This window comes from Schistocerca piceifrons, chromosome 3 (assembly GCF_021461385.2).
Source record: "Schistocerca piceifrons isolate TAMUIC-IGC-003096 chromosome 3, iqSchPice1.1, whole genome shotgun sequence".
Lineage (NCBI taxonomy): Eukaryota > Metazoa > Arthropoda > Insecta > Orthoptera > Acrididae > Schistocerca > Schistocerca piceifrons.
The window spans coordinates 205646616-205672806 of record NC_060140.1 but is presented as its reverse complement, the minus strand read 5'-3'; the positions used below and the strand labels follow the sequence as shown (position 1 = coordinate 205672806).

Here is a 26191-nt window from a genome sequence, read left to right as displayed (position 1 = left end):
GCAAAAAAGTGTTGGTTAAAGCTGGGCTGTGTTGATCCTGTGGTGAACTTGGGTTAGTAGACAACGATGTGCATAAAGGTTAGGTGGTTGTGTTGCCGCCAAAACACGTTAAAGGGTGGAGAAATTCGGGAAAATTTCGAAAAAATTACGTGTAAATGTATTAAAAGGAGTGGTTTTGTGGTGGCAGATTATGAGAATGAGGCTAACAATTGTCTGACGAAGAAATAATGACGTTAAAACCTGTGGGAAGCGACTAAAAATGATCAGTGATGTGTAAAAAAACGGAAATGGAAATAAAGCAAAAGTTATTAGAACTAGCTGAAATGGTTGTTTAATAGGTGAAAGGAACTGTTTGTGAACTAGAAACAGAGTACTGCTGCATTGCCGTAGTAAATTATTCATAACTCTAAAAGACTTTACAGCCCAGAAAATGCTGTTAAGGGCATAAAACCAAGAAAAAAGGTTCGGTCGGCATATGTGGACATCAAACCACGCTGCTCTATGCGACAATGAATAAGAAATCTACAGTGTCAGTACATCAGAGGAAATGGCACCTTCATGAATGCTCTGTTTGTTGGTGTTTCTCATTTTCCATTATTACTGATGCACACAATGCACTCTGGAACATTGTTGCGCACATATGAACCCTCTGCAGTGAAAGAGGTGGGCATTGTTTCGTTAAACAGTGGTTTTACCCAGCAATGTCAAGCTTTCCAATGAAATGCACTACCTGCATTATTTTCTGCCAGTTTGTTTACTAGAACCACTTTAAGTAATAACATGCTGTTGAACAAAAAGTGTGCATCGCTAACGCTTAACGAAAAGATTAAGGTAATCAAGGTGAGTGAGAAAGCAAACTCTGTGTGGGAAATAATGTTGCTTTTTAAATGCGGTAAAACACAAATTTATGATACTTTAAGAAACAAGGTTATGATAAAGGGTGGACGGGTGAAAGGGAAACGGGCAAATGAAAAGAAAGATGAAGAAGATGGGAAATGAAGAAACTAACGAGATGTTGTCTGAGTGATCTGTAAGTGCATGAGAAAAAAACTTACCTTGTCTGGATCCATGTTGTAGAGTGAAGCTCAGAAAGTCTCTAAAGAGCTTGGAAATACAGTGATTAAGACATCCACAGGATGACTTGACAGTTTCAAGATAATCACAACATCATGTGGAAAAAGGGGTGTGGGGAAGCTAAGAATGTGGAGGGAAGTTTAGCAACAGAATTGAAGACTGTGCTACAAAACTCGATTATCAGTTTTGACCGATAAGACAAATTCAGTGCCAATGAAACAGGACTGTTTTATCATGCACAGCCTTTAAAATCTGTAGGAATTAGAGGTGGAAAGTGAACAGGAGGAAAAATGTCCAAGGAAGGACTCGCTTTAGTGCTGTGTAGAAAAATGTTAGGTGAAATGGGGAAGCCACTCATGACTGTAAAGGTTGCAAGACTGTATTGTTCCAAAAACATAATGTTAGTAAGCTTCCAGTTCCAGGGTGAAGCAGTAAAGAGGTGTGGGTGATGATTGGTCTGAGGAAAGAATAGCTGGCCCCTTTCAATGTCAGAATGAAAAAAATGAAATCCCCAAGTTCTCTATTTCCTAGACTATGAAACTTGCCATCCAAATGTCAAGTTATAAAATGTGAAACTGGCTTGGCTCCTGCCAGGTTCAGCCAGCCTCACACTACACATGGATCAGGAGGTTATGTACACTTTTAAGTCCCATTATAGGCATGTATTAGTGCAGAAGAAGCATTTGCTCTTCCATGTTCAGTTTCTTCCTGGGTGCATTAATTTGGATTGGCTTGGCAATAAGGGTTGCTTCAATAAAGCTTTCTCTTTGCAAAGCACTCTTGACCTTGAAATCCTGCTTTGTTGAAGTAGGATTTGGAGCTCAATAATAAAACGCTTCTGTGGCAATCAAAGCTCAAGAAAATGTAGCAGCAATTGCTGAATTAATTAAAATGCAGAAACATTTTATGTTGTGCAGATGACCATATTCAAAGTGATGACTTTGTCAACTTGGTCCACTGTTACTTCAGCAATAGATGTAATAGGAATCTGCAACACAGATGATAATTAGGAAGAAATAAAGGAAGACAAAAAGGTGCAAAATGATGTCTGTAGAAAAATTAATATGCCTGAAGAAGCCATTGCGTGCATAATAGACGTTATGCAATTTTCAGCATACACAAATTCCCCAAGGTGTTGGAACTATTGTATAGTGTAAAAAATTGCATAGGTTAAACCATTTTGAACAGGAAATTCAAACGGGTAACCCTCTTTGATATGTGGCGGAAAAATGTGAAATGTAAAGCAAATAAACATGGGAATTATTGTATGTACATGCAAAAATAAATGAATTTAAAGTTAGAGTAAAAATACAGAAATGCTGTATTATTTATCAGTTAGTGTAATAGTCTGTTCTGTTGTACAGTATACAGTAAATTAACTGCTACAGTATGGGAGTGAAGGTATGTAAACAAGTGCATAGTTACAAATTTATATTTTGTGCATGATACCTCAAATTTTATGTAGCCTATTGAGTTTTGCATAATCCGAAAACTTGCCCAATTTGGAAAATTATTCTAGTCCCATGTGATTCCATTTTGAGTGAGTTTTATTGTATTTGTGAATATATCTGTGGATATCGACAGCAATAACTACTTTGCGGATAAAAGCCTGTGTTGATGCGGATATCTACAAGTATATCTGTGGATATCCACAGTAATAACTTATGTGTGATTAACAATTGGAGGACAGTATCAGTATTAACACTTTATCTGCTGTGGGTGTGTAGACTTGACCTGCTACCCCATTCCCCAGGTGTTGTGGACATGTACATGCATGCTGCTTGGGTTTTCCTATGGTACTATGGATGTCTGAATGCTTCCTGAGTGACTGACCTCTGTGCTACAGATGAGTTACTTCCATATCTTGATGAATAAAAGAGTTTTAGTATTTATCATACAACATGTGGCTCATTGTGTGCTGTTGTTTACAGAAAACCTTGTTTCATTATCTTAAATCATTTGTGGTATATGACTATCATTATGACAACATGATTCGTGTGCAAGGATGTGAACTGGAGTGTCACACACGACTATCCTTCGTATATAAAACCCAATAACTCAAGAATGAAATAAGATATCTATCTGCTCTCAATTTTAAATAAAATTTTGATATCTTACCTGCATTTCTTTCACTGTAATGTATGAGCTAAAATCAACTGTATCCAAAGTATATGCAGTGCATTTTTAACTTTTCCAACTCTAAAGTTTCGTGTTATGTTTTACTTAATTTGATGCAGTTACAGTTAAGTATGATGAATAATGAAAACAAATTCAATTCTTTATCGAGTGAAGATATCAGACTGTAAGATACGCAAAAATTAAATATTTTCATCTAATAGTTTTCTAAAAATTGGATGACAAGTATTTCATGTCAGCCGGAACTCAGCATAGGCACCAGCATTTGGTCAGCAACACAGCTATAACAAATGGAGCATCAGCATGGAATGCAAAGAGCTCATCTATAGCAAAGAAAAAATTTAGTCACTATTAGCATTATATATTTAAAAACAAAGATGATGTGACTTACCATACGAAAGCGCTGGCAGGTCGATAGAAACACAAACAGACACATACATACACACAAAATTCAAGCTTTCGCAACAAACTGTTGCCTCATCAGGAAAGAGGGAAGGAGAGGTAAAGACGAAAGGAAGTGGGTTTTAAGGGAGAGGGTAAGGAGTCATTCCAATCCCGGTAGCGGAAAGACTTACCTTGGGGGAAAAAAGGATGGGTATACACTCGCGCACACACACACACATCCATCCACACATATACAGACACAAGCAGACATATTTAAAGACAAAGAGTTTGGGCAGAGATGTCAGTCGAGGCGGAAGTGCAGAGGCAAAGATGATGTTGAATGACAGGTGAGGTATGAGTGGCGGCAACTTGAAATTAGCGGAGATTGAGGCCTGGTGGGTAACGGGAAGAGAGGATATATTGAAGAGCAAGTTCCCATCTCCGGAGTTGGGATAGGTTGGTGTTGGTGGGAAGTATCCAGATAACCCGGACGGCGTAACACTGTGCCAAGATGTGCTGGCCGTGCACCAAGGCATGTTTAGCCACAGGGTGATCCTCATTACCAACAAACACTGTCTGCCTGTTTCCATTCATGCGAATGGACAGTTTGTTGCTGGTCATTCCCACATAGAATGATCACAGTGTAGGCAGGTCAGTTGGTAAATCACGCGGGTGCTTCCACATGTGGCTCTGCCTTTGATCGTGTACACCTTCCGGGTTACAGGACTGGAGTAGGTGGTGGTAGGAGGGTGCATGGGACAGGTTTTACACCGGGGGCGGTTACAAGGATAGGAGCCAGAGGGTAGAAAAGGTGGTTTGGGGATTTCATATGGGTGAACTAACAGGTTACGAAGGTTAGGTGGACGGCGGAAAGATACTCTTGGTGGAGTGGGGAGGATTTCATGAAGGATGGATCTCATTTCAGGGCAGGATTTGAGGAAGTCGTATCCCTGCTGGAGAGCCACATTCAGAGTCTGGTCCAGTCCTGGAAAGTATCCTGGGACACTCTTGTGGTTCTTCTGTGGGGGATTCTGGGTTTGAGGGGATAAGGAAGTGGCTCTGGTTATTTGCTTCTGTACCAGGTCGGGAGGGTAGTTGCGGGATGCGAAAGCTGTTGTCAGGTTGTTGGTGTAATGGTTCAGGAATTCCGGACTGGAGCAGATTCGTTTGCCACGAAGACCTAGGCTGTAGGGAAGGGACCGTTTGATGTGGAATGGGTGGCAGCTGTCATAATGGAGGTACTGTTGCTTGTTGGTGGGTTCGATGTGGACGGACGTGTGAAGCTGGCCATTGGACAGGTGGAGGTCAACGTCAAGGAAAGTCGCATGGGATTTGGAGTAGGACCAGGTGAATCTGATGGAACCAAAGGAGTTGAGGTTGGAGAGGAAATTCTGGAGTTCTTCTTCACTGTGAGTCCAGATCATGAAGATGTCATCAATAAATCTGTACCAAACTTTGGGTTGGCAGGCCTGGGTAACCAAGAAGGCTTCCTCTAAGCGACCCATGAATAGGTTGGCGTACGAGGGGGCCATCCTGGTACCCATGGCTGTTCCCTTTAATTGTTGGTATGTGGCCTTCAAAAGTGAAGAAGTTGGGGGTCAGGATGAAGCTGGCTAAGGTGATGAGGAAAGAGGTTTTAGGTAGGGTGGCAGGTGATCGGCGTGAAGGGAAATGCTCCATCGCAGCGAGGCCCTGAACGTGCGGAATATTTGTGTATAAGGAAGTGGCATCAATGGTTACAAGGATGGTTTCCAGGAGTAACACATTGGGTAAGGATTCCAGGCATTCGAGAAAGTGGTTGGTCTCTTTGATGAAGGATGGGAGACTGCATGTAATGGGTTGAAGGTGTTGATCTACGTAGGCAGAGATACGTTCTGTGGGGGCTTGGTAACCAGCTACAATGGGGCGGCCGGGATGATTGGGTTTGTGGATTTTAGGTAGAAGGTAGGGGTGCGGGGTGTCGGTGGGGTCAGGAGGTTGATGGAGTCAGGTGAAAGGGCAGGGGGCCTAAGGTTCTGAGGATTCCTTGAAGCTCCGCCTGGACATCGGGAATGGGGTTACCTTGGCAAACTTTGTATGTGGTGTTGTCTGAAAGCTGACGCAGTCCCTCAGCCACATACTCTCGACGATCAAGCACCACGGTCGTGGAACCCTTGTCCGCCGGAAGAATGACGATGGATCGGTCAGCCTTCAGATCACGGATAGCCTGGGCTTCAGCAGTTGTGATGTTGGGAGTAGGATTAAGGTTTTTTAAGAAGGACTGAGATGCAAGGCTGGAAGTCAGAAATTCCTGGAAGGTTTGGAGAGGGTGATTTTGAGGAAGAGGGGGTGGGTCCCGTTGCGACGGAGGACGGAACTGTTCCAGGCAGGGTTCAATTTGGATAATGTCTTGGGGAGTTGGATCATTAGGAGTAGGATTAGGATCATTTTTCTTCGTGGCAAAGTGATATTTCCAGCAGAGAGTAAGAGTGTAGGACAGTAAATCTTTGACGAGGGCTGTTTGGTTGAATCTGGGAGTGGGGCTGAAGGTTTTGAGGAAAGGTTAACTACTGAATTAGGGTGTTGTGGTTCCAGATTGTGTTGATTGGAATTTTGAGGTTTTGGAGGGAGTGGAGCTGGAAGTGGGAGATTGAGCAGATGGGAGAGACTGGGTTTGTGTGCAATGAGAGGAGGTTGAGGTTTGCTGGAAAGGTTGTGAAGGGTGAGTGAGTTGCCTTTCCGGAGGTGGGAAACCAGGAGATTGGATAGTTTTTTGAGGTGGAGGGTGGCATGCTGTTCTAATTTACGGTTGGCCTGTAGGAGGATGCTCTGAACAGCCTGTGTGGATGTGGGAGAGGAAAGATTAAGGACTTTTATTAAGGATAGGAGTTGATGGGTGTGTTCATTGGCTGAGTTGATGTGTAGGTGAAGGATTAGGTGGGTGAGGGCAATGGATTGTTCAGTTTGGAATTGGTATAGGGACTGATGGAAAGAAGGGTTGCAGCCAGAGATGGGAACTTTAAGTGTGAGGCCTTTGGGGGTAATGCCAAATGTCAGACAAGCCTGAGAAAATAGAATATGGGAGCGTAATCTGGCTAGGGCGAAGGCATGTTTGCGGAGGGAATGTAAATAAAACTTAATGGGGTCGTTGTGGGGGTGTTGCGAGGGTGACATGGTATTAGAAGTTGGAAAGTGTAACATGAGGCTGAAATCAAAATGAAAATAGTATTAGTATTGAAATAGTAATGAAAATAGTATTGAAAATAGTAATGAAAATATTATTGAAAATAGTAATGAAAATATTATTGAAAATAGTAATGAAAATATTATTGAAAATAGTAATGAAAATATTATTGAAAATAGTAATGAAAATATTATTGAAAATAGTAATGAAAATATTATTGAAAATAGTAATGAAAATAGTATTGTAGTAATGAAAATAGTATTGTAGTAATGAAAATAGTATTAGTATTAGTATTGGTATCTATTTTAAGTTGCTATTTGTACTCATTGGGGATGGACCTGCACTGTATTGGCTCGAATGCACAATGTTGGATACATGCATAGTTGACATCTACAAGACATATCTTCCTGGTTTTCCATACAATTAAATGTGCATCTTGTTTCAATCATACCAACAGCTGCCTTACGTCAGTCATTTCTGTTTAGTTGACAATAATAGAGGTCACTTGTGCAATTACTGAAAGCTACCACAATGCGACTTGAAGGTTTTTCTAGGGCAGTTCACTGGAATCCTCACTTTATGGTCTATGCATTACACGCCTCACAGATAATGTTCAGTATGATGGAACATTATGGTGACCTAATATACATTTGATAAATGAACTACATAACTAACTTCAAACAGTATGACAGTTTTAATGAGACTTCCCAACATCAGAAATATTCCATATAAAATTTCACAAAATCCATTTCATTAATTAATGACAAAGTTTTAGCTGAGAAAACATATCACGAATTTTAAAGGCTATGTTGTACTGAAATATGCTCACAATTGGCTTCTTTGTTCTTAATCAGTGGAATGTAAATTGTGAGATCAGAATTCAGGAAACGAAAATCTAGGCTAGGGACAATCATATTGTTATAACTCTGGCATAACAAATAAGTTAAAATGGTTCTTTACAAAATTTTAATATATGTAGATGCAGATAAGGATCTTATGGATGTGGTGCAGAGGCAGATTTCATTTCTCTTTTCCCTACAGACCTCGTTCATTACCAGGTTGCTCGATTTGTCACAGTGTTGCCACTGTTAATAATTCTTCAGATAATGCCATTCAGAGGTGATAAACTTTTCGGCAAGATAATTATTTTAGTTTACATACCACAAAAGATAAAAAATGTGTATTCAATTGAAATACATATTTGTTGTAATTTATTGTACTGCTCATTGTGCATTTTACTTAATTTATTTTTTGCAGGAGATATATACTGCTTTAGCGACACCAAAAGTAGTGGATATCAGTAAAAGATTTCCAGGCAGCAAAGAATGGTTGGATCATAATGCTCCTGCTAAACATTTGGCAAACGAAGCTGCCCGTTTGAAACATCTTCGTGAAAAAGTCGCACAGTTGGAGGTACATATTAATAATTCTATTTGTAAAATATGGTAAGAAAGTGTCAAAAGTTACTGGATAGACCGTTACATTAAGTATGTAAAAACATGTTTAAAATAATCAAACCTATGACTGAAGCTTGCATAATGCTTGCGGGAGGGACAATGCAACATTAGAAAATTGTTTGTACATAATGATGGCATACTGTTAAGTGTTAAACACTATTTTTAATGCAATAAACCTTTTCTTTCAGTTCTTGTGGTATTAGCCAAGTAAATATTCCACAAAAATATACCTGTGTTGTTAAAGAGCAATCAAAGTAACAGTATTAAATTTACACACAGTAAAACAAATGATTTGTTCTATTGTTAGTTACATTCTTCATCATTTCATCATAATTTAAGTGATAATCATTATCCTACACTTTTTAAATACATGTATTTATTTATTTTGCAGTCTGAAGCTGCAAAGTTCCTTGTGAAGCGTAAGACAGGTGGCAAAATAGAAGCAGATTTCGCGGTGTTTCCAACAGTTGAAATGAAGAAAGTGAGTTACTGTTTTCCTACATATTTATCATTGCACAATTCTGAATTACTGTCCTTGGACTTTCTTTACCTCCTAGCTCTCTAATCCTCAAATGGCAAAAATCAAATGACTTACATAAATGCTTTAATTGCCAGAATCTGTAATCAGACAGTGCAGTGTTGCTATTAAATGACTAATTTTGCTTGTAGCACTGCATATTGTTTTGTTTTTTTCTTTCTTTCTTTCTTTCTTTCTTTCTTTCCTTCTTCTTCTTCTTCTTTTTTAATACATTCAGTCACGTATCTCTGAAAGGCACAAATAAAAAGTGTGCGGATTATATGTAGTTAAGTTTTTCATGTGTTTTCAGATTTATCTCAATCCTGCATAGAAGTCGTTTGTCAATAACTGTGGCATATTCTGTCCCCAGCAAGTCACCTTCGTAGACCTTGACATCTACCCTTCTGATGGCTCCTTAAGATCCCCTATGCATAGTTAGCCTACTATATGTCAATAATACATCATCTTATGCAGTTGTCACCCCATTGTGCATGGGAGAGTCGTCAGTCTTGCCAACCAAAGTGCATCCTAACCTACAGAAGGCCTCTTACTACCCTCAAAAATAAAGACCATCATATCCTCTTGGTAGTGAAACCATGCTTGATAAACAACCACAAAACAGTACTCTTATTACACAATGATGGAATTTCTTGGTTGGAGCAATACATAAAATAAGTGAAAGAAAACCACTCATCTGTAGCAGACTGATGTGTAGGTCTGAGAAACATGTAACAGGAAACACTGTTCACATTAAACATTAAACTGTTCACTTTGTCTTTCAAACATTTATGCACACAACCAGACAGGTACCCAAATGCATACTCCCATGGCCATGGTGAGATTGATAATTGATTATCAACAAGACGAAAGGGGTAGAATGGGTAGAGTATAAAAAACTATAAAAAGAGTTGGAGGGAGGGGGGGGGGGAGAGTGCCAAAATGATGTGGTTGGGGAGGGGGGGGGGGGGAGGACTGGTTGGAAAAGGCAATACATGATATGGGGGGCAGGCAAGGAGTGATGTGGACAGAAGAGAGATGGGAAAAGGTAAGTGAGGCGGTGGCAGACAGGTTCATGGAGGTTTGGGAGAGGGTGAGTGCGTGAGCACAGGGTGTGCTGGAAAGACAATTCCCCCCTGTGTGGTTCAGAGAAACTTGTACTGGAAAAGCATCGAAATGGGCTGCATAGTGAAGCAACTGTTGAACTCATTTGTGTTGTGAAATGGAAGGAGAAAACTTATGATCAAAGTTGTAGGTACTATATAAAGAGCTACGTAGGAAGTTAGAGGGAAGATAAGAAAATGTTGTTGCTTCACTACATGGGCCATATGGATACTTCCTTCAAGCACAAGTTTCTCTGAACTGTGCAAGTGGGAACTCTTTTCGGCATATCCTGCTCTCTTGCAATTTTCCTGGTCTAAACATCCATCAACCTGTTTCACAGTGCCTCATTGTACTTTCTCTCTTCCGTCCACACCACTCTTGCCCCATCCACGTCATGTACTGCTTTCTCTCTGCTCCCCCCCCCCCCCCCCCCAAAAAAAAAAAACAAAATCTTGATTCCTTCTCTCTCTCTCTCTCTCCCTTTTCCACTAACCTCCCTCTTTCTATATTTCTTTTATGGTGTACCCTCCGTACTCCTTTTGTCTTGTAGAGCTGCAGAGTCTTCTGCTGAAATTCGTCTCTTTCCTGTACCCCCTCCTGGGAGCCTTTCCTACCCTCCCCCCACATTCTTGAGCCCAGAAAATTGCTTTCAGTAACTGATAATCAATAAAGTCTCACTGTGGCTATGGGAGTGTGCATTTGGGTGTCTGTGTAGTTGTGTGTGTACTTTCTCTAGAAAAAGAAAAATAACCCAAAATTTAGTATGAATAGTGTTTCCTGTTGTGTGTTTCTATACTCCAATCACAAGTTGACTATAGGTAAGTGCTTGTCTCTCCATTATTATACTCTTACTAAACACTCTGGACTAGAATGGTTGAACTGCACTTTCTGTTGGAGAAGTTAAGGAAGCAACTATTCTTGCTACAGGGATCATATTTATGTGAAAGGCCTGCTTTCATCCAGGATGTCCTATTGATTCTTTAACAAAGTTATTGTTAATATGTGTAATCTTGGTTGTCAGAGCTTCTGCTGCATTTCTCTTGGCCTTGACACTGATGGGACATCTATCTGCAGCATTCATGTTTCCAGTTATGTTAGTGGTTCATTCTTTTCTATTAGGACTCCGCAAGTGAAAGGCACCTGCATGGTACCACTATTGTGGTTGACATTGGACCCAACATCTTGCTGCATCAATAACCTCCCCTTATTCATGTACTGCTTCCCGCAGAGTGCATCCTTCATTGGACCAAACAGATGGAAGTTGGAAGGTGTGAGACCTGGACTGTAGTGTGAATAAGGAGCTTTGTGAGTTCATCTCAGATGACCATACTTATGTGAGGCTCTACATTGTCATGGGGAAGGAGAAGCTCGTTTGCATTTTTGTGGCAACATTGCAGGAATGGCAACTGTGCGCAGCTGACCAGCATGCAGGAGATCAGATGGGTTTGCACAACTTTGTTGTGACAATGACAGATGCCTCACCCTTGACTCACTGTGCTTTTGTTCACTGCCAGGTCTTCATAGACATTTTCAAGCACCTATGATGCTCTGGTTTTCTGCCAAAAGAAACTCAAATGACAGCTCTCTGCTTGGAACACATCTTCACTACAGATGCCATTTCAAAGGCTATCAGAACTTCATGAAACTGTAGGGCTGAATCCACAATGCCCCACAACAGGTTCTACATTTTTTAACTGAAATTGGCCAAAAAAAGTGTTGCATTACATATTGAACACCCCTCTTAACATACTACATTCTTCTGCTTCTAAGAAATGATGCCAAAAGCTTCAGGACAACATATGTGGAGAAGTTTTGATTCTCTGGTGGATGCTTAACCTTTTTATGGTATGCTGAATGAATATTTGATGTACCTACTTTTAACCCAAATTTGATTCAGAATTTATCTACCTTACCAGCCATGTATTGTGTAAATCTCCATCTGGATGTAGTGGGAAAGAGCTATCAATCACTTATGATTACTTATCCCAGCTTGTAAAGCAAGGAACAATTTTCAGTCAACCATTCAAGAAATTCTGACACTAAATCAGATTTATCTGTTATTGACCTACATCACCTGATATCAAAGTGCAAAAAATTTCATAGTTTGTCGGAGTCTTGGAGAGGGAAAAAATCATACAAAACTGCATTGAATGCATCTAATTCAGAAAGATAAGCACTGAAAACTGTTCATCTAATACGGGCATTTACGGCTAATATTTGTGTTACTGCTGGTACTTGTTTTATGGCATTGGCCCATGATCAAAGGTATAATTCTCCACCTAACATTTCATCTTTCAGTGCTGGAAACCTCGTCAGAGGCTTTAATGACACAGAAAGCAGCTGGTGTCTTAAACAGTATCAACAAGCCAAACCACGCAAAACAAGTACCAGCAGTAATATAAATATTAGCCATAAATGCCAGCATTAGATGAACAGTTTTCAGTGCTTATCTTTCTGAACTAGATGCATTCAATGCAGTTTTGTATGATTTTTTTTCCCTCTCCAAGACTCAGGCAAACTATGAAATTTTTTGCAACAGTAGGTTTGTGACGTCATCAGACCGCTGCCTAAGATTGCTGAGTCGCACCAATGGATGTTTTGGAGCTTGTAGCAGGAGAGAAGTAAAACAAACTTCGCCAACTCTTCCCCATGATGAGCTCCGTAATATACGTCAGCGTGACTCTGCGATCTTAGGCATTGGTGTGATGAAGTCATGTACTGACGGTTGCATGGACGTGTATAAATAATTCAGGTTGCTGATCTTGTTTCAGATTGTAACTTGGAGTCACTAAAGTCTCTGCAGTGTCTCCAGCTTTGGAATGTGAAATGTTAGGCATACAATTATGCCTTGGCCCACAGTCTAAAGCCCCTAAAACAAATATCAACAGTAACTCGGAACTGTTGTTTCAAAGTTGTCAGTGTGCTTCTGCCTCTTTGCACAGCATTAATTAGCATTGCATCATCCACAGACAGTGCTACGAATATTTGTGTTTCTCTTTACAGATAGCGTTGATGGTCCTGTCTTGTGTGAAACATTTTGCTTGTGTAGTCATCCATCTCCCTTCAAGATATGATCTGAAATTTCCCATTATTTCATGTATTTTTCAAATTGTGAATGTCTCACATAAAATGAAGAAGATAACCCACACCTGCCTCTTCCTCTATATCGAATGTCATCTGTTTGTGAATGAAATACTAGTTTTGATAGAAGAGTTTATCCTGTGGGGGTAACCTCATTAATTAACATAACTTTTACTTGATTCAGCAATGTCGGGAATAAGAGTATAATCATCACCTCTTATTTCTTCTTGTCTTTGTTTCAGTGCCTTTGGACTCATGCTCTGAAACTTGCTGCAGATATTCTAAATATTCTATCACTTCCTGATCTGATAACTTAAGTCATTTTCAATATTTGTTTCACGACTTATACCCAACCAATCTTTTTAGGTCTAGTAAGGCTTCAGCATACTCTCCAACATTTTCACAATCGGGTGCAGCTCATTTGCCATTTCTTAGGTGACATAGATGCATAAAGAAACATTGAGCAGTCAAAATGACCACTGCTTTGTGCTAGGTGTGCAGTGAGAAATAATGTGGTGGTGGTGGTGGTGGTCTTCAGTGCAGACTGGTTTGATGCAGCTCTCCGTGGTACTCTATCCTGTGCAGGCCTCTTCATCTCTGAGTAACAACTGCAACCTACATCCTTCTGAATCTGTGTAACTGTATTCATCTCTTCGTCGCCCTCTGATTTTTTACCGCCCATGCTTCCCTCCAGTTCCCTTGATGCCTCAGAATGTGTACTGCCAACCAATCCCTTCTTCTAGTCAGGTTGTACCATAAATTTCTCGTCTCCCCAATTCTTTTCAGTACCTCCTCATTAGTTATGTGATCTACCCATCTAATCTTCAGCATTCTTCTGTAGCACCACGTCTGAAAAGCTTCCATTCTCTTCTATGTTTCACTTCCATACATGGCTACACTCCATACAAACACTTTCAGAGAGTACTTCCTGACACTTAAATCTATTTCTTCGGAAATGATTTTTGTGCCATTGTCAGTCTACGTTTTATATTCTTCCTACTTCAACCATCATCAGCTATTTTACTTCCCAAATAACAAAACTCATCTACTACTTTAAGTGTCTCATTTCCTAATCTGATCCCCTCAGTCACCTGATTTAATTCAACTTCATTCCTTTATCCTCTTTTTGCTTTGCTCGTGTTAGTCTTATAGCCTCCATTAAAAATACTGGCCATTCTGTTCAACTGTTCTTCAGAGTCCTTTGCTCTATCTGATTGAATTACAGTGTTGTCGGCAAACCTCAAAGCTCTTATTTCTTCTCCCTGGACTTTAATTGCTATTTAATATATTTTGTGTGGGATCTAAAATTTTAAAACCTCTCTCACACCTGCCTGATTTAGCTTCACTGATCAGGATAATAAAAACATGCGTATGTTAAGGGAATTTTCATTCACAAGGCAGGCTTATCACATTCACACAGTTCAATACTGTTCTATCCTGATTAAATTGAGCTTAACTTAAATTCCATAAGGCAGTGAAGCCATTTCGAAGTCTCGGTGCGACGAAAATTGTCAGTTGATCTCCTGAAAACATTTGTAATAATTATTAACTTTCGGTGATCACATGGGGAAGACTGGAGATCTGCTGGTAAGACCATGTTAGCCTATTTATTTGAAGTAAATGCATATCTTGAGCATACAAAACGGCAGGTTCATCCAGTGTAAATCAGACGTTCCCCACTGATCCCGTACAACACAGCGTAGTAAGCAGACACTGTCAATAATAATCAGTTAAATAATACGCGAACACACTTACTTTAGTTTAGTTCATGTATTAAATTCCTTCTCATACAGAATCTCATCAAGATGGCGACTAGCTCAACAGTACATACATATACATCCTTCTTTCACGACTAATCGGCAAGAAGTCCCCTATTCTTTTTCCTAAGAAAAAACATAGATAGCAGAGAAGCTATTTCATGGAATAAATGAATGCTCCAAGGAATAATTGGGCTTGAAACTACTTTGCATTGATAATCGGTAAGATAGGAAGAGATATTTCGAGATATGTACTGAGTTATATAATTTATAAAATTTCTGAAAATATCGTGGAGAGACCGCTGCAAGAGACATTACAGCTACTCCAAATTTTTGTTTTGTTTCCTTTGCTGCTTGCTCAGTATACAGATTGAATAACATAGGCTACAACCCTGTCTCAGTCCCTTCTCAACCACTGCTTCCCTTTCATGCCCCCTCAATTCTTATAACTGCCATCTGGTTTCTGTACAAATTGTAAATAGCCTTTTATTCTCTGTATTTTACCTCTGCCACCTTTAGGATTTGAGAGAGTGTTCCAGTCAACAATGTTAAAAGGAAATAGAAGCCACAAAATTCAAAAGTTTTATAAAAAAAAATATAGTTCTAGACATATAAAATTTTTTAAATGGTCACTTCTACTGTGTCTGTCATTAAAGTGATGAAGGAAAATCTAAAACGTCTTGATCTGCCGAGATACGTGCTGTCTTAACCTCCTGCATTACAGTAGTGTCAGACAGGTGGCACCATCCACTGTCTTTCAACTTGGACATAATTTCTGTAAGATTTTTCACCATTTTTACTTACGAAGAACAAATGTAACAGTAGTGGATCTAGAACTATCATGAATATGAATATTAAAATAAGACAATGAATTGTGAAATATTACGGTTTGGCTTGCCGAGTTGTATTCATTTCATCTGTATCTCCTGGCTCAGATTACACTTTACACTGGTTTAACTTGACATTGAACAAACTGCGATCAGTGAATTTTCATGTCTTTGTTGCATGGAAGAATGAGACTACACATTCTGGATATATCAATATCACAATATTTCAGGTCAACAGAAGTTTACAGTACCTATACTATGTATTCTATTCGCTCATCATAGATGACTTTCAGCTTTATGTGCCTAAATATTTGTTACAGTACTCAAACCTATATTCTTGATAACTCATATTTAACTATTTTTTTTTGGCTGAACTGTTCGAATATTCACAAAATTATAAAACTACAAAACACTTAGTCATTGTCAGTTTATATACAATCCCAGTAGTAAGACTGTGCAAATTTTTAGAATAAGAACCATTACTTCTGTAAAAAGTACTCTGCGTAAAAGGCATGTAATTGGCATTGAGAAAATACATATATTATTGTGAATACATTTAATGTAATTGGCTGAAGCATACTTTTGCTGTGAGAAGCTTATGTCAGCCTGATATATACAACTTCTATGAATGTATGAAAAAGTTTTATAAAATCACTGTGTTGTGTATTTTAGTTACTGTTGATTCTTTGTATTGAAAATGCTGAACAACCTTCAGGAAAAGTTTTAAAAAATATGGACTCCCATCAACTGCTTTACACCTGCTGACAATTTCAGCTTGAACTTGAGCTGGAATAGGCTGAAAACAATGTATTGGCACTCTGCCTAAAATAATATATGCAGCACAATGATTTTATAAGACTTTTTCATATACTCACAAGAGTTAAAAGATGTAAATCAGATGGGCATTGGTTTCTCTTCACTCAAGAGTGCCGTGACATGGCTTCAGCTACATGCCGTGAATAGATTCGCAATAATGTGTAGCACATCCTCTCATTATATGTTTTTTTTGTGAAATGAGATTAAAAATTTTGTTAGCAGTTTAGGAAATATTCATTTACTGATGTGTTGCAAAGGTTTGCACTAGGTAATAACAGTAGAAAGTAAAGTTAATTTTGTTAATAATGACATCTATAAAAAGAGTTAATATAACTTTACAGTTAATTAACATGATAATATGTTTTAGTAATTTTACGCAGAGCACTTTTTACAGAACTTGATACTGTGTTTTTTTTTATTTTTTTACCAACTAATATGAAATGTCTTGCAGTTGTGTCATTTCATGAATATTTTAACATTTTCACTGAAAAATAGTTCAATAAGAGTTATCAAGATTGGTAGTACTGTAACAAATACCTATGTTTATGAAGGAGAGTCTTCTACTATCAGCAAATACAATATGATATGGGGGTGATAAACTTCAGTTAACACAAAATGATCATGATATACATGTATTCGGAATGTCCCGTCCTGCCATGCCACATGGTGTACTAGTGACAAGTGACTGCTGTAAGTGGTGCAGTTTCTAAGAACTGTCAAGACCTGGTTATATCACGTGTATGGAGGTATTTATTATGCTCCCATCCACTAGTAGGTAATCAACAGACAGTGCTTTGTTGACGGCATGGAGTTTAGTCTTCCACTATATACAAATGGCAACTTCTAAGTAGCCATAAAAACGTGTCAGTTCTGACCCTGTTAAAACCTGTGTAGTATAGACTTTTAAATAATTTTCTTGAAAGGGGAACACTGGACTATACTAAATTTTTTTCCCTTTCCCTGAAAGCTGGTGGGACTGGGGTTGCGTGACACCAGGTATGGATGCCCTTGTCAGTGAATAGGCTGAAGTATATAAGCATTTTATGGCACATTCTGTGTTTCTGCAAGCTGCTTGAATATTTTCATAAAGTTACTGAATGAGTTATCTCATTTTTATTATTCTGACAGAAACTAATACTCCTGATTATACTTGGGTGACATAAGGAGAGACCTTTTTAAAAAAAAAAAAACCTCCGTTTATATCCATTTCAGCACTGACAGTTACACACAGCGAATAAGCTCTGATGCCACATTTGATCACATCCCAGATGAATTCGATCAGGTTCAGATCTGGTGAAGTGGGAGGCCAGCACATCAACTGGAACTCGTCACTGTGTTTCTTGAACCACACCGCCACACTCCTGGTCGTGTGACATTGTGCATTATCTTGTTGAAAAACATGTTATTGCCATCAGGAAACATGATTGTCGTGAAGGGGTATACATGACCTGCAGGCAGTGTACGATATTCGTTGGTCATCATTGTGCCTTGCACGAGCTACACTGGACCCATGGATGCCAAGGTGAATGTTGCCCAGAATATAATGGAAGACGCCACCAGCTTGTCTCCATCCCCCAGTACGTGTACCAAGGATTTGTTCCCCTGGAAGGCCATGGATTCGCACCTTCCCATCTGCATGATGAAGATGGTATCAGGATTCATCAGACCATGCAACACTCTGCCACTGTGCCAACATCCAGTGCTGACGGTCACATGCCCATATCAGTTGTAGTTGTCGATGTCATGGCATTAACATTGGCACATACATGGGTTGACAGCTGCTGAGGCCCGTTGTTGGGAGTGTTCGGTGCACCATGTGTTCGTATGATGTTAGTTTGGCCACAGTTTGCTGACTAAACTGTTTTACCTGTCCGCTCAGCCTATGATATTTGTCATCGTTAATGAGGGGTGTCCACCCAACCCCATGTCGTCTGGATGTGGTTTTGCCTTGGTTTCGCCACATGTTGAAGACACTACCACAGCACTCCTTCAACACCCGACAGTTTGTACAGTTTCTGAAATGCTCACACCAAGCTTCTGGGCCATCACAATCTACCCTCGTTTAAACTTGGATAGATCGTGGGTCTTCCCCATTCTACATGTGGACAGCAAGCTGTGTGTGTGTGTGTGTGTGTGTGTGTGTGTGTGTGTGTGTGTGTGTGTGTGTGTTGTGAGAGAGAGAGAGGGAGAGGGAGAGGGAGAGGGAGACTAGCAGTCATTCCTCACCCGGTGAGGCTGCTACCTCCTGGACGGTTTTTATGTCAATAGGTCGGTGGTCCTAATGTTTGGCTGATCAGTGCACATTTGGCCGCTAGAGAGCATCTGGTAGCCTTGCTGTTGTGTTTTGGTTGAGATTGTTGTCACTAAATATTGTCTTTACTGTGTGCAGCTTTGAATACTTGAAAACAAAATGCACACTTTTAGACTATCTCCTATACTGTTGTTTAGGCAGTGCTTTCAAAAAAGTAATACTATAGTGATCCTGAATTTGACATTGAATTTAGCAGCTCACAAAGTGCAGAGGAATGTGATGTTGCCTCTTTAGAGACTGAAAGTACCAACAGTTCATCATTTGAGCGACCAGTGTTCGCCAGTGGTACGAGATAAGTACATACTGTGCTCCAGCCAGATCCTCCAAGATGTATGTTCAAAGGAAACCGTTGTGAAATACATGTTAGACTTCATAGCTACACAGAAACTAAAAAATGACTTTCAGTTCCAAGATATTTAAGTCAAAGATGGTGCAGGAGTATACGCAGGATTTTATTGTTGGTGATCTTAAAAATTTTTGTAACTCATAATTTTGAGCTTTAAAAGCTACCTTTATATGTCTATATGAAATGTCATTAATTGCAGGAAATTAATTGATAAAAAATTTTTTTGGAACTTGATTTGGAAAAAAAATTGTTAAGGAGGTTAACTGTAAGTGTGGTAGTTTATTTTATATTCATAAGCATAATGCATAAATTTGATAACTTTGTTACTTCAGTTGGCTTCTTTGAGAGCCCTGGAGTTCTTACTCTCACATTCAGGTGTATTTGTTCTTTATATTTATTGCCAGTATTATAGTCAGTTTCAGATGCCATGCAAAGTAGGTGTAACCTGCTAGAAGCAGAGAGCAGCGTAGACTGTAAATATGATTATAATAAAGTAGTGGTTTCAGATGAACTGTTATATACCTAGCAAAAATACACACATTATTTTTGCATTAATTTTGCATCATTGCCCACTGTTAAAAGTGGGGTTTTAATGCGTTCTTCTTTCTCACAATCATGGAGAGATGAATGGGAAAATTCTTGTAAAGTGGAAATAAATGAAAAATTTCTTATTTCATAAACTGTTTGAGTGCCTGAATTATGAGCCTATAAATTAATGTTGTTACTATAAGGTATAATGTACACGGTAAAATTAGCATCCAAACTTTCCAAGTAGGGTAACTGTGGTCCATCCAGTCAGTACAGTGATGTGATTGTGAAGACTATGATGGTTGTTAAATAATGGCCAAATAATATCTCTCTTTTTTTGCTTGTCAAGCATCAGCTTTTTCAGTAAATAAGGAAGGTTATTTACATTATTTACAACCATTATAACACTTATAGTACAAATAAAAGCTTTTTCTGTTCAACTCATTGTTGTCACTATGTAACTATCTTTTAATTTTTTTCCTTAGGCTCTCGAGGAGACGCAGCCAGTAGTAATTGGAAAACTGAAACTACCCAGAGACAAACAGCTTGATAAAGATGTCCCAGATAAGATCTCACTTTTCTTAAGTGATGATCAATTGAAGCTTCTGCACAAGAAGTTGCTAATTCCATTAGGTGTTTGTTAGCGCAATAAGCAAAAAGTACTTACATGGAAGTAAACTGAGCTTTATTGCTTTCTGTAAATAAGATTTTTAAATTGATTGTGGCCTCTATCAATTTAATAACTTAACTTATTTATTTAAAATAGCATTTATTGCAAAAGTTCAACAAGTGGAAGCATAAAGTATGAAACTTTATTGAAAATAGATTAATCTACTAAAGTGAGTTGTGACAAGGATACCAGAAAACTCAAGAGTACTGCATTTCAGTAGTAGAATGAGAGAACATGTTGCGGGAAGTTGGCAGGTGGAAAGGTTGTAGTGGGAGAAAAGGTCAGCTAGAATACATATTTAACACTGTTGCCTGTGGTACAGTATCTTTCTACTTTGTGTTTCAATGACTACAATTTTTTCTTCTCTTCGTGAAACTGTTCAGAATGGTTTAAAAAAAAATATGAAGTCCAGAAAGCAATAACAACACTATGAGGAGGACAGATTGCTGCTCACCATATGGAGAAGCTATTGAGTCGCATATGGACATAATGAAAATCCTGTTAATATTTAAGCTTTTGGAGTGAGAAGTCCTCCTTCTGAAAAAGGACACAGACATACGGCCACAACTCACACACACATGGCCACTGTCTCCGGGCACAAGTGCCAAGGGTGTGTGTGAGTGTGTGTGTGTGTGTGTGTGTGTGTGTGTGTGTGTGTGTGTGTGTGTGTGTCCTATTTTGAAAGAATGACTTTTTTGTTTGAAAGCTTAGATACTTAGCAGTCTCTTTCATTGTGCCTGTCTGTGAGTGAATGACTCCTCTATATGGTGAGTAGTAATCTGTCCTTTACGTATTGTTGTTCTGAGTGGTTTCATTTACTTAACTCCTTATATTCCTATTTTTCATTGTGAAAACTCAGGACTGTGTAAACTGTATTTTTAACTGTAGGTTTTTAACATTATTTGGATGTGACACATTAATTTTTGTCTGTTGTTTTTATAAGTGAAATCAAATGTTTGAAGATTATGTAGTAGTGTACAAAGAATTAATTGGAGATATTTTCATTCAGGGCTGAGGATGGGAAGAGAATTTCAGGAATTGATTCCACTTAGCAATTACTGTGATGGTAAAGATTATAGTACATAGCAAAAAATTAATTTTATTACATCTTTTATTTGCTTACTATGCTACATATTTTGTGAAGATCATTACCTCTGCTCGTAACTGAAGTCTTTCACAGGCAGAAAAATTAGTAAAATATTTTTACAAATTTGTATTACTTGTTGTTTAATTGAACTGCAGACTATGAATATTTATGGTTTCAGAATTTAAGAACGTAATACCTAATCTTCTGTGTCAAAATCTATATATGAATATTTTTAAAGATGTCTTTATAAAATAGTGTTTTTCACCAAGGGAAGCACATTGGAGGAAAACTGCAAAAAAACACATTGATCAACAGAAGTGTAAATATTTTAAACTGTTTTCCACTTTTATAGAGAAATTTTGAGAAGTGAAATATGTCAGTATTGAGCAATATTAATGTTTCACATTTAATCAAACAATGGAAAATCCAGGATGGATTTCACATTTAATGTATATTTCAATAGTTGACTTGATTTTTCAGGAGGGGGGGTATCTGTCTTTGACTCATTGAGAAATTAATTTATTTGGTTTGTTTTCGTCAGACATGAAGTACTTCTGGTTCCTCATGAAAAACAGAGGTCAAACTATGAAGAATTTTGTGTGTGATCATAACTAGAAACTTAGAATTTCTAAACAGTTGCATTTAAGATGCAACAGGTGATATTATTTTTATTATTATTAATTACTCTGTTCAAGTACATATTTGTGTATAAATCAGATACCTGTTTCATGCTAAAAACTGATAAATCATGAAGGAAAGACTAGTGAAATAAATAAAGAACTGAATGCAAATTGGTAAATAGGTTTCATAATTTTTTTTCTGGTGTAGAACAATCTCTACAGTGCAAGTATAGAATTTGGTATTTGTCAACACTAGATTTTTGTGAAATGCATGTAAGAGGAGAAGTAGCATTTTTGGGTACTTATGTTAATGCCAGTAGAAAGAAAATTGTAAATGATATTTGAGCAACATTGGTGGTACACAGTTGTTTGCAGACCACCATCAATATACTATAGCTCACAGTAAGTTTTTGCTTAGAAATGTGATATTTGGTGCTTCAGAGGGTAATACAAAGTAGGACCAGTCAGTCAGTATTCTTACTTGTTCTCTTTTCTCTCATATTTTCATTTTGTCACACTGCTCATATTGTATCTCAAATAATTCCAGAATGGAATGCAATTCTTGCAGGTGGAGGTGAGCTTCTGCAATGTTCACCACATTTTTACACACAATAATATTGACAACTTGATGCATGGGATAAATAAGATAGCTATTTGTAACAGTCTTTTGCAGGAAACAGGCCACATAATTTTACATGTAGTTTCCTTGGTTGTGGAAGTTACTTGATGGGCACTGTGTGACAGTGATAAATTGGAACTTGGGCAACTGGTCACATGAGTGCTCTATGAGTAACGTAGGAGGCTCACTGAAACTGTACCAACAAGAATCAGTTGACTAGATTTCATAATTATACAAAACACTGATTGTTTAAGGTATAGGTTGGACAGAAAAGAAAACTCTACTGGTATGTGATAACATGTGTTTCTGTTATATTTTTATATTCTGCAGTATTGCTTGTATAATAGAAGATTTTATATAAAAAATGTGGTTGGTAACAGAGAATTTATTTAGAACTTTTGTGCCGACCACTAACATTTAAAGCTTCCTCTTATAATATTTTGATTATTCCCAGCTTTGGGAAAACTGGTTATTTATTGAACAATAATTCACCTCTCTCTTCAGTCATATGGAACTGATAGAGCTGTTGTAAATTCTGTAAAATAAGAAAAGGTGCCTCAGACTGTTAGATGTATACATGTGCTTATATGATTTTTCCCACAGTATTAATACAGTCAAATAAATATATGCGTGACTAATGATTGTTTATTATTAAATGGATATCATGACAATTGTATAAAAAGCTTTAAGCTGTAGTCAAATAATAAAACAAATATTTTGCAACACAATTTTATCATTATATAATCAGCACACTACACTCACACCCCTCAGCAGTTCATTGCTGCACTTAGTTTCTGCATATCGTTGTTAAGAAAGCAAAATCTTGTAACTCAAAAATTGTGAGTTTTGAGTTATATGTGTGCACATGTTAAAAAGCATGTCCCACATAAGATGTAAAACCTCCATATCTCAATACAGGTGTGCTTAGTTCTTGTACAGAAAAGTGTCACAACCTTGTAGCATTCAAATCTTAAGGAGTAAAATCTAGTATCTCAAAAGAATGTTTCCGTTTGGAAATTAACTGCACTTTTTCATTGTTGTGCTTTTGAAAAAGATTGTATGGCATTATTGGCTGGGAGATCCCATTGAGGTTGTTTGGCTGCCTGGTGAAAACCTTTCTGTTTGACTGTGTGACATGCATAGAGTTTTGCAATGTAACAATTATTTAGTTTTTTTGGTGACATAGGTAACACTCTTTGTGTAATTTAACTGTGGAATAGTGTAGGCATTTATATCCAACAAGTTATTAAGTGTTTTAGAGATTAGTTAATGTGTGGAGAAGATTAAAAACACTATCCAAAAAATGGTAAGTACACAAAAATGAAGTATGTTATTTTCAGTAAGAGAACAATCAAGTGTAGGCCTATTGTAAAGCAAAATTCACCAACAAAAGTAAGCTTAGCTTAGATTCCATTTGTGGTATTGTTTCTGCAACAAAGCTTAACTTCAGTTTTGCAGACACTAGCGTACCTGTGTATGAAGACAGCATGATACTACTATAGGACTATGGTCTTGGTTGCAGATTTGTGGACCTGCGTTTTCAGGTGGGGAGATATAGAACTCACCTTGGTAGGTCATCGGCCCAGCTACTCAGGTAGCAGAGTATTTCCTGGGGTACACATTGGGTTTTTTAGGCCAGGTGGTAGTTTGAAGTGCACTGATGAACACTCGACAGTTCATACACAGTTAGGGGAACGAGAATGCTTTAAGAGTAAGAACACTTCAACTGACAAAATTTTATCAGTAAATTGTCGAAGTATTCGTAACAAAGTTCCCAAATTTACTGCTCTCCAGGAAAGTTCTGACAGTCAGATTATTTTTGGAAGTGAGAGCTGGCTAAAACACAAAGTAGAAAGCTTTGAAATGTTTAGCGAGTTATGGAATGTTTATCAGAAACACAGTTAGATGCCATTGGAGGGAGTGTGTTCATTACAGTTTTGTCTATTGAGGTTGAGACTGTGTGTCAGTGAAGTTGTCTGGTCACATATGACAGATCTAGATCAAACCATGTTAATTTTTGGATGTTTTCACTGACTGCCTGATTCCACTGTGACAGTACTAAAGTCATTTAAAGTAAGTTTGCAGTCAGTATTGCATAAACACACAGATAAAAATAAAATGTTGTGTGACTAGGGCCTCCCGTCAGGTAGACCGTTCGCCTGGTGCAAGTCTTTCGATTTGATGCCGCTTCAGGGACTTGCACGTTGATGGGGATGATGATGATGATGGGGATGATGATGATGATGGGGATGATGATGATGATGGGGATGATGATGATGATGGGGATGATGATGATGATGATGGGGATGATGATGATGATGGGGATGATGATGATGATGATGATGATGATGGGGATGATGGGGATGATGATGATGATGATGGGGATGATGATGATGATGATGATTAGGACAACACAACACCCAGTCCCTGACCAGAGAAAATCTCCGACCCAGCCGGGAATCGAACCTGGGCCCTTAGTAGTGACATTCTGTCGCGCTGGCCACTCAGCTACCGGGGGCGGACGATACCCAGGTGATGCAATACTACTTACTTCAATCTACTGAATACAGACTGGGATGTTTATGGATTCATTGCAGGAGCTACAGACAGAAAGTCTTGTGAAGTTGTTTTGAACACATTTTATGAAAACTGTCTTGAGCAGGTAGTTTCACAGCCCACACTCAATGAAAGTATCTCAAACTTTGTAGCTTCAAACATTGAATAGTGATCATGGTATCATAGTGGCTGTGGTTATGAAAGTTAATAATCAGTCAGGATGGGTAGGAGTGTATTTACAGCAAAGACCATATAAGCAGTCGTCAGCATCTCACTTAGACAATGAATTGCAATCACTTAGTTGCATTGTGATGGACATGTAGAAATTTTGGGCAAAATTTAAACAGGTTGAAAGTCATGCTGTGGACAATTATGTACCAAGCAAGTGGACTAAGGCTGGATAAGTACCATTGTGGTTTAGCAATGAAATCTGGAAAATGCTGAGGAAGGAAAGGCAGTTGCACTCTAATTTCATAGCAATGACAGGCAAAAGCTACTAGAGATTAGTGCGCCTGTGACAATATCCCTGTGCGAAGCATAAAATAACTACCACTGTCATACCTTGGCAAAGAACCTGAGAAAATTCTGGTCCTATGAAAATACTGCATCAAACCAGTCTCTGGACTGAAGACCACAACAACAACATGTAAAACCACTAAGTGGGTCTATAGCTTCTGTCCACGCACTTGTTGACCAGTATGGTGTAGCAGTTGAAGATATCAAAATGAAAGGTGAAGATTTAAATTTTGTGTTTGAGAAAATTTTCATGCAGATGAATTGTACAAACATGCTGTCATTTGACCATTGCACAGAGTCCCATATGGATGACATAGTAATAAGTGTCCCTGGCATAGAGAAACAAATGAAAGAGTTGAAAATAAATAAGTCACCAGGTCTGAATAGGGGCCCAGTACAAAGTCCCAAATGACTGGAAAAAAGTGCATGTGACTCTTGTATATAAGAAAGGTAAAACAACAGACTTGCTAATGTACAGAACAAAATCCCTACCATTGGTTTGCTGCAAAATTCTGTAACATATTCTGAGTTTAAACATAATAAATTTCCTAGAGACCAAAAAGTTTATGTTCACAAATCTGGCAGAAAGCATCGCTCATGTGAAACTCAGCTTGTCCTGTTCACA

The 26191-nt window shown here is 38.4% G+C and overlaps 1 protein-coding gene across 5 annotated transcripts in view; it reads left to right on the top strand.

Annotated features, from left to right (window-relative positions):
• LOC124788020 (dynactin subunit 1) overlaps nucleotides 1-20558 on the top strand; it is a 162658-nt gene extending 142100 nt beyond the window's left edge. For all 5 annotated transcript variants that reach the window (XM_047255080.1, XM_047255079.1, XM_047255081.1 and 2 more), the window contains 3 exons: nucleotides 8015-8170; nucleotides 8606-8695; nucleotides 19984-20558. In XM_047255080.1, the coding sequence (XP_047111036.1) occupies nucleotides 8015-8170; nucleotides 8606-8695; nucleotides 19984-20142 (405 nt within the window). In that variant the 3' untranslated portion in view covers nucleotides 20143-20558. The remainder of the gene's footprint in view (nucleotides 1-8014; nucleotides 8171-8605; nucleotides 8696-19983) is intronic.
• The last annotated feature ends 5633 nt before the right edge of the window (nucleotides 20559-26191 follow it).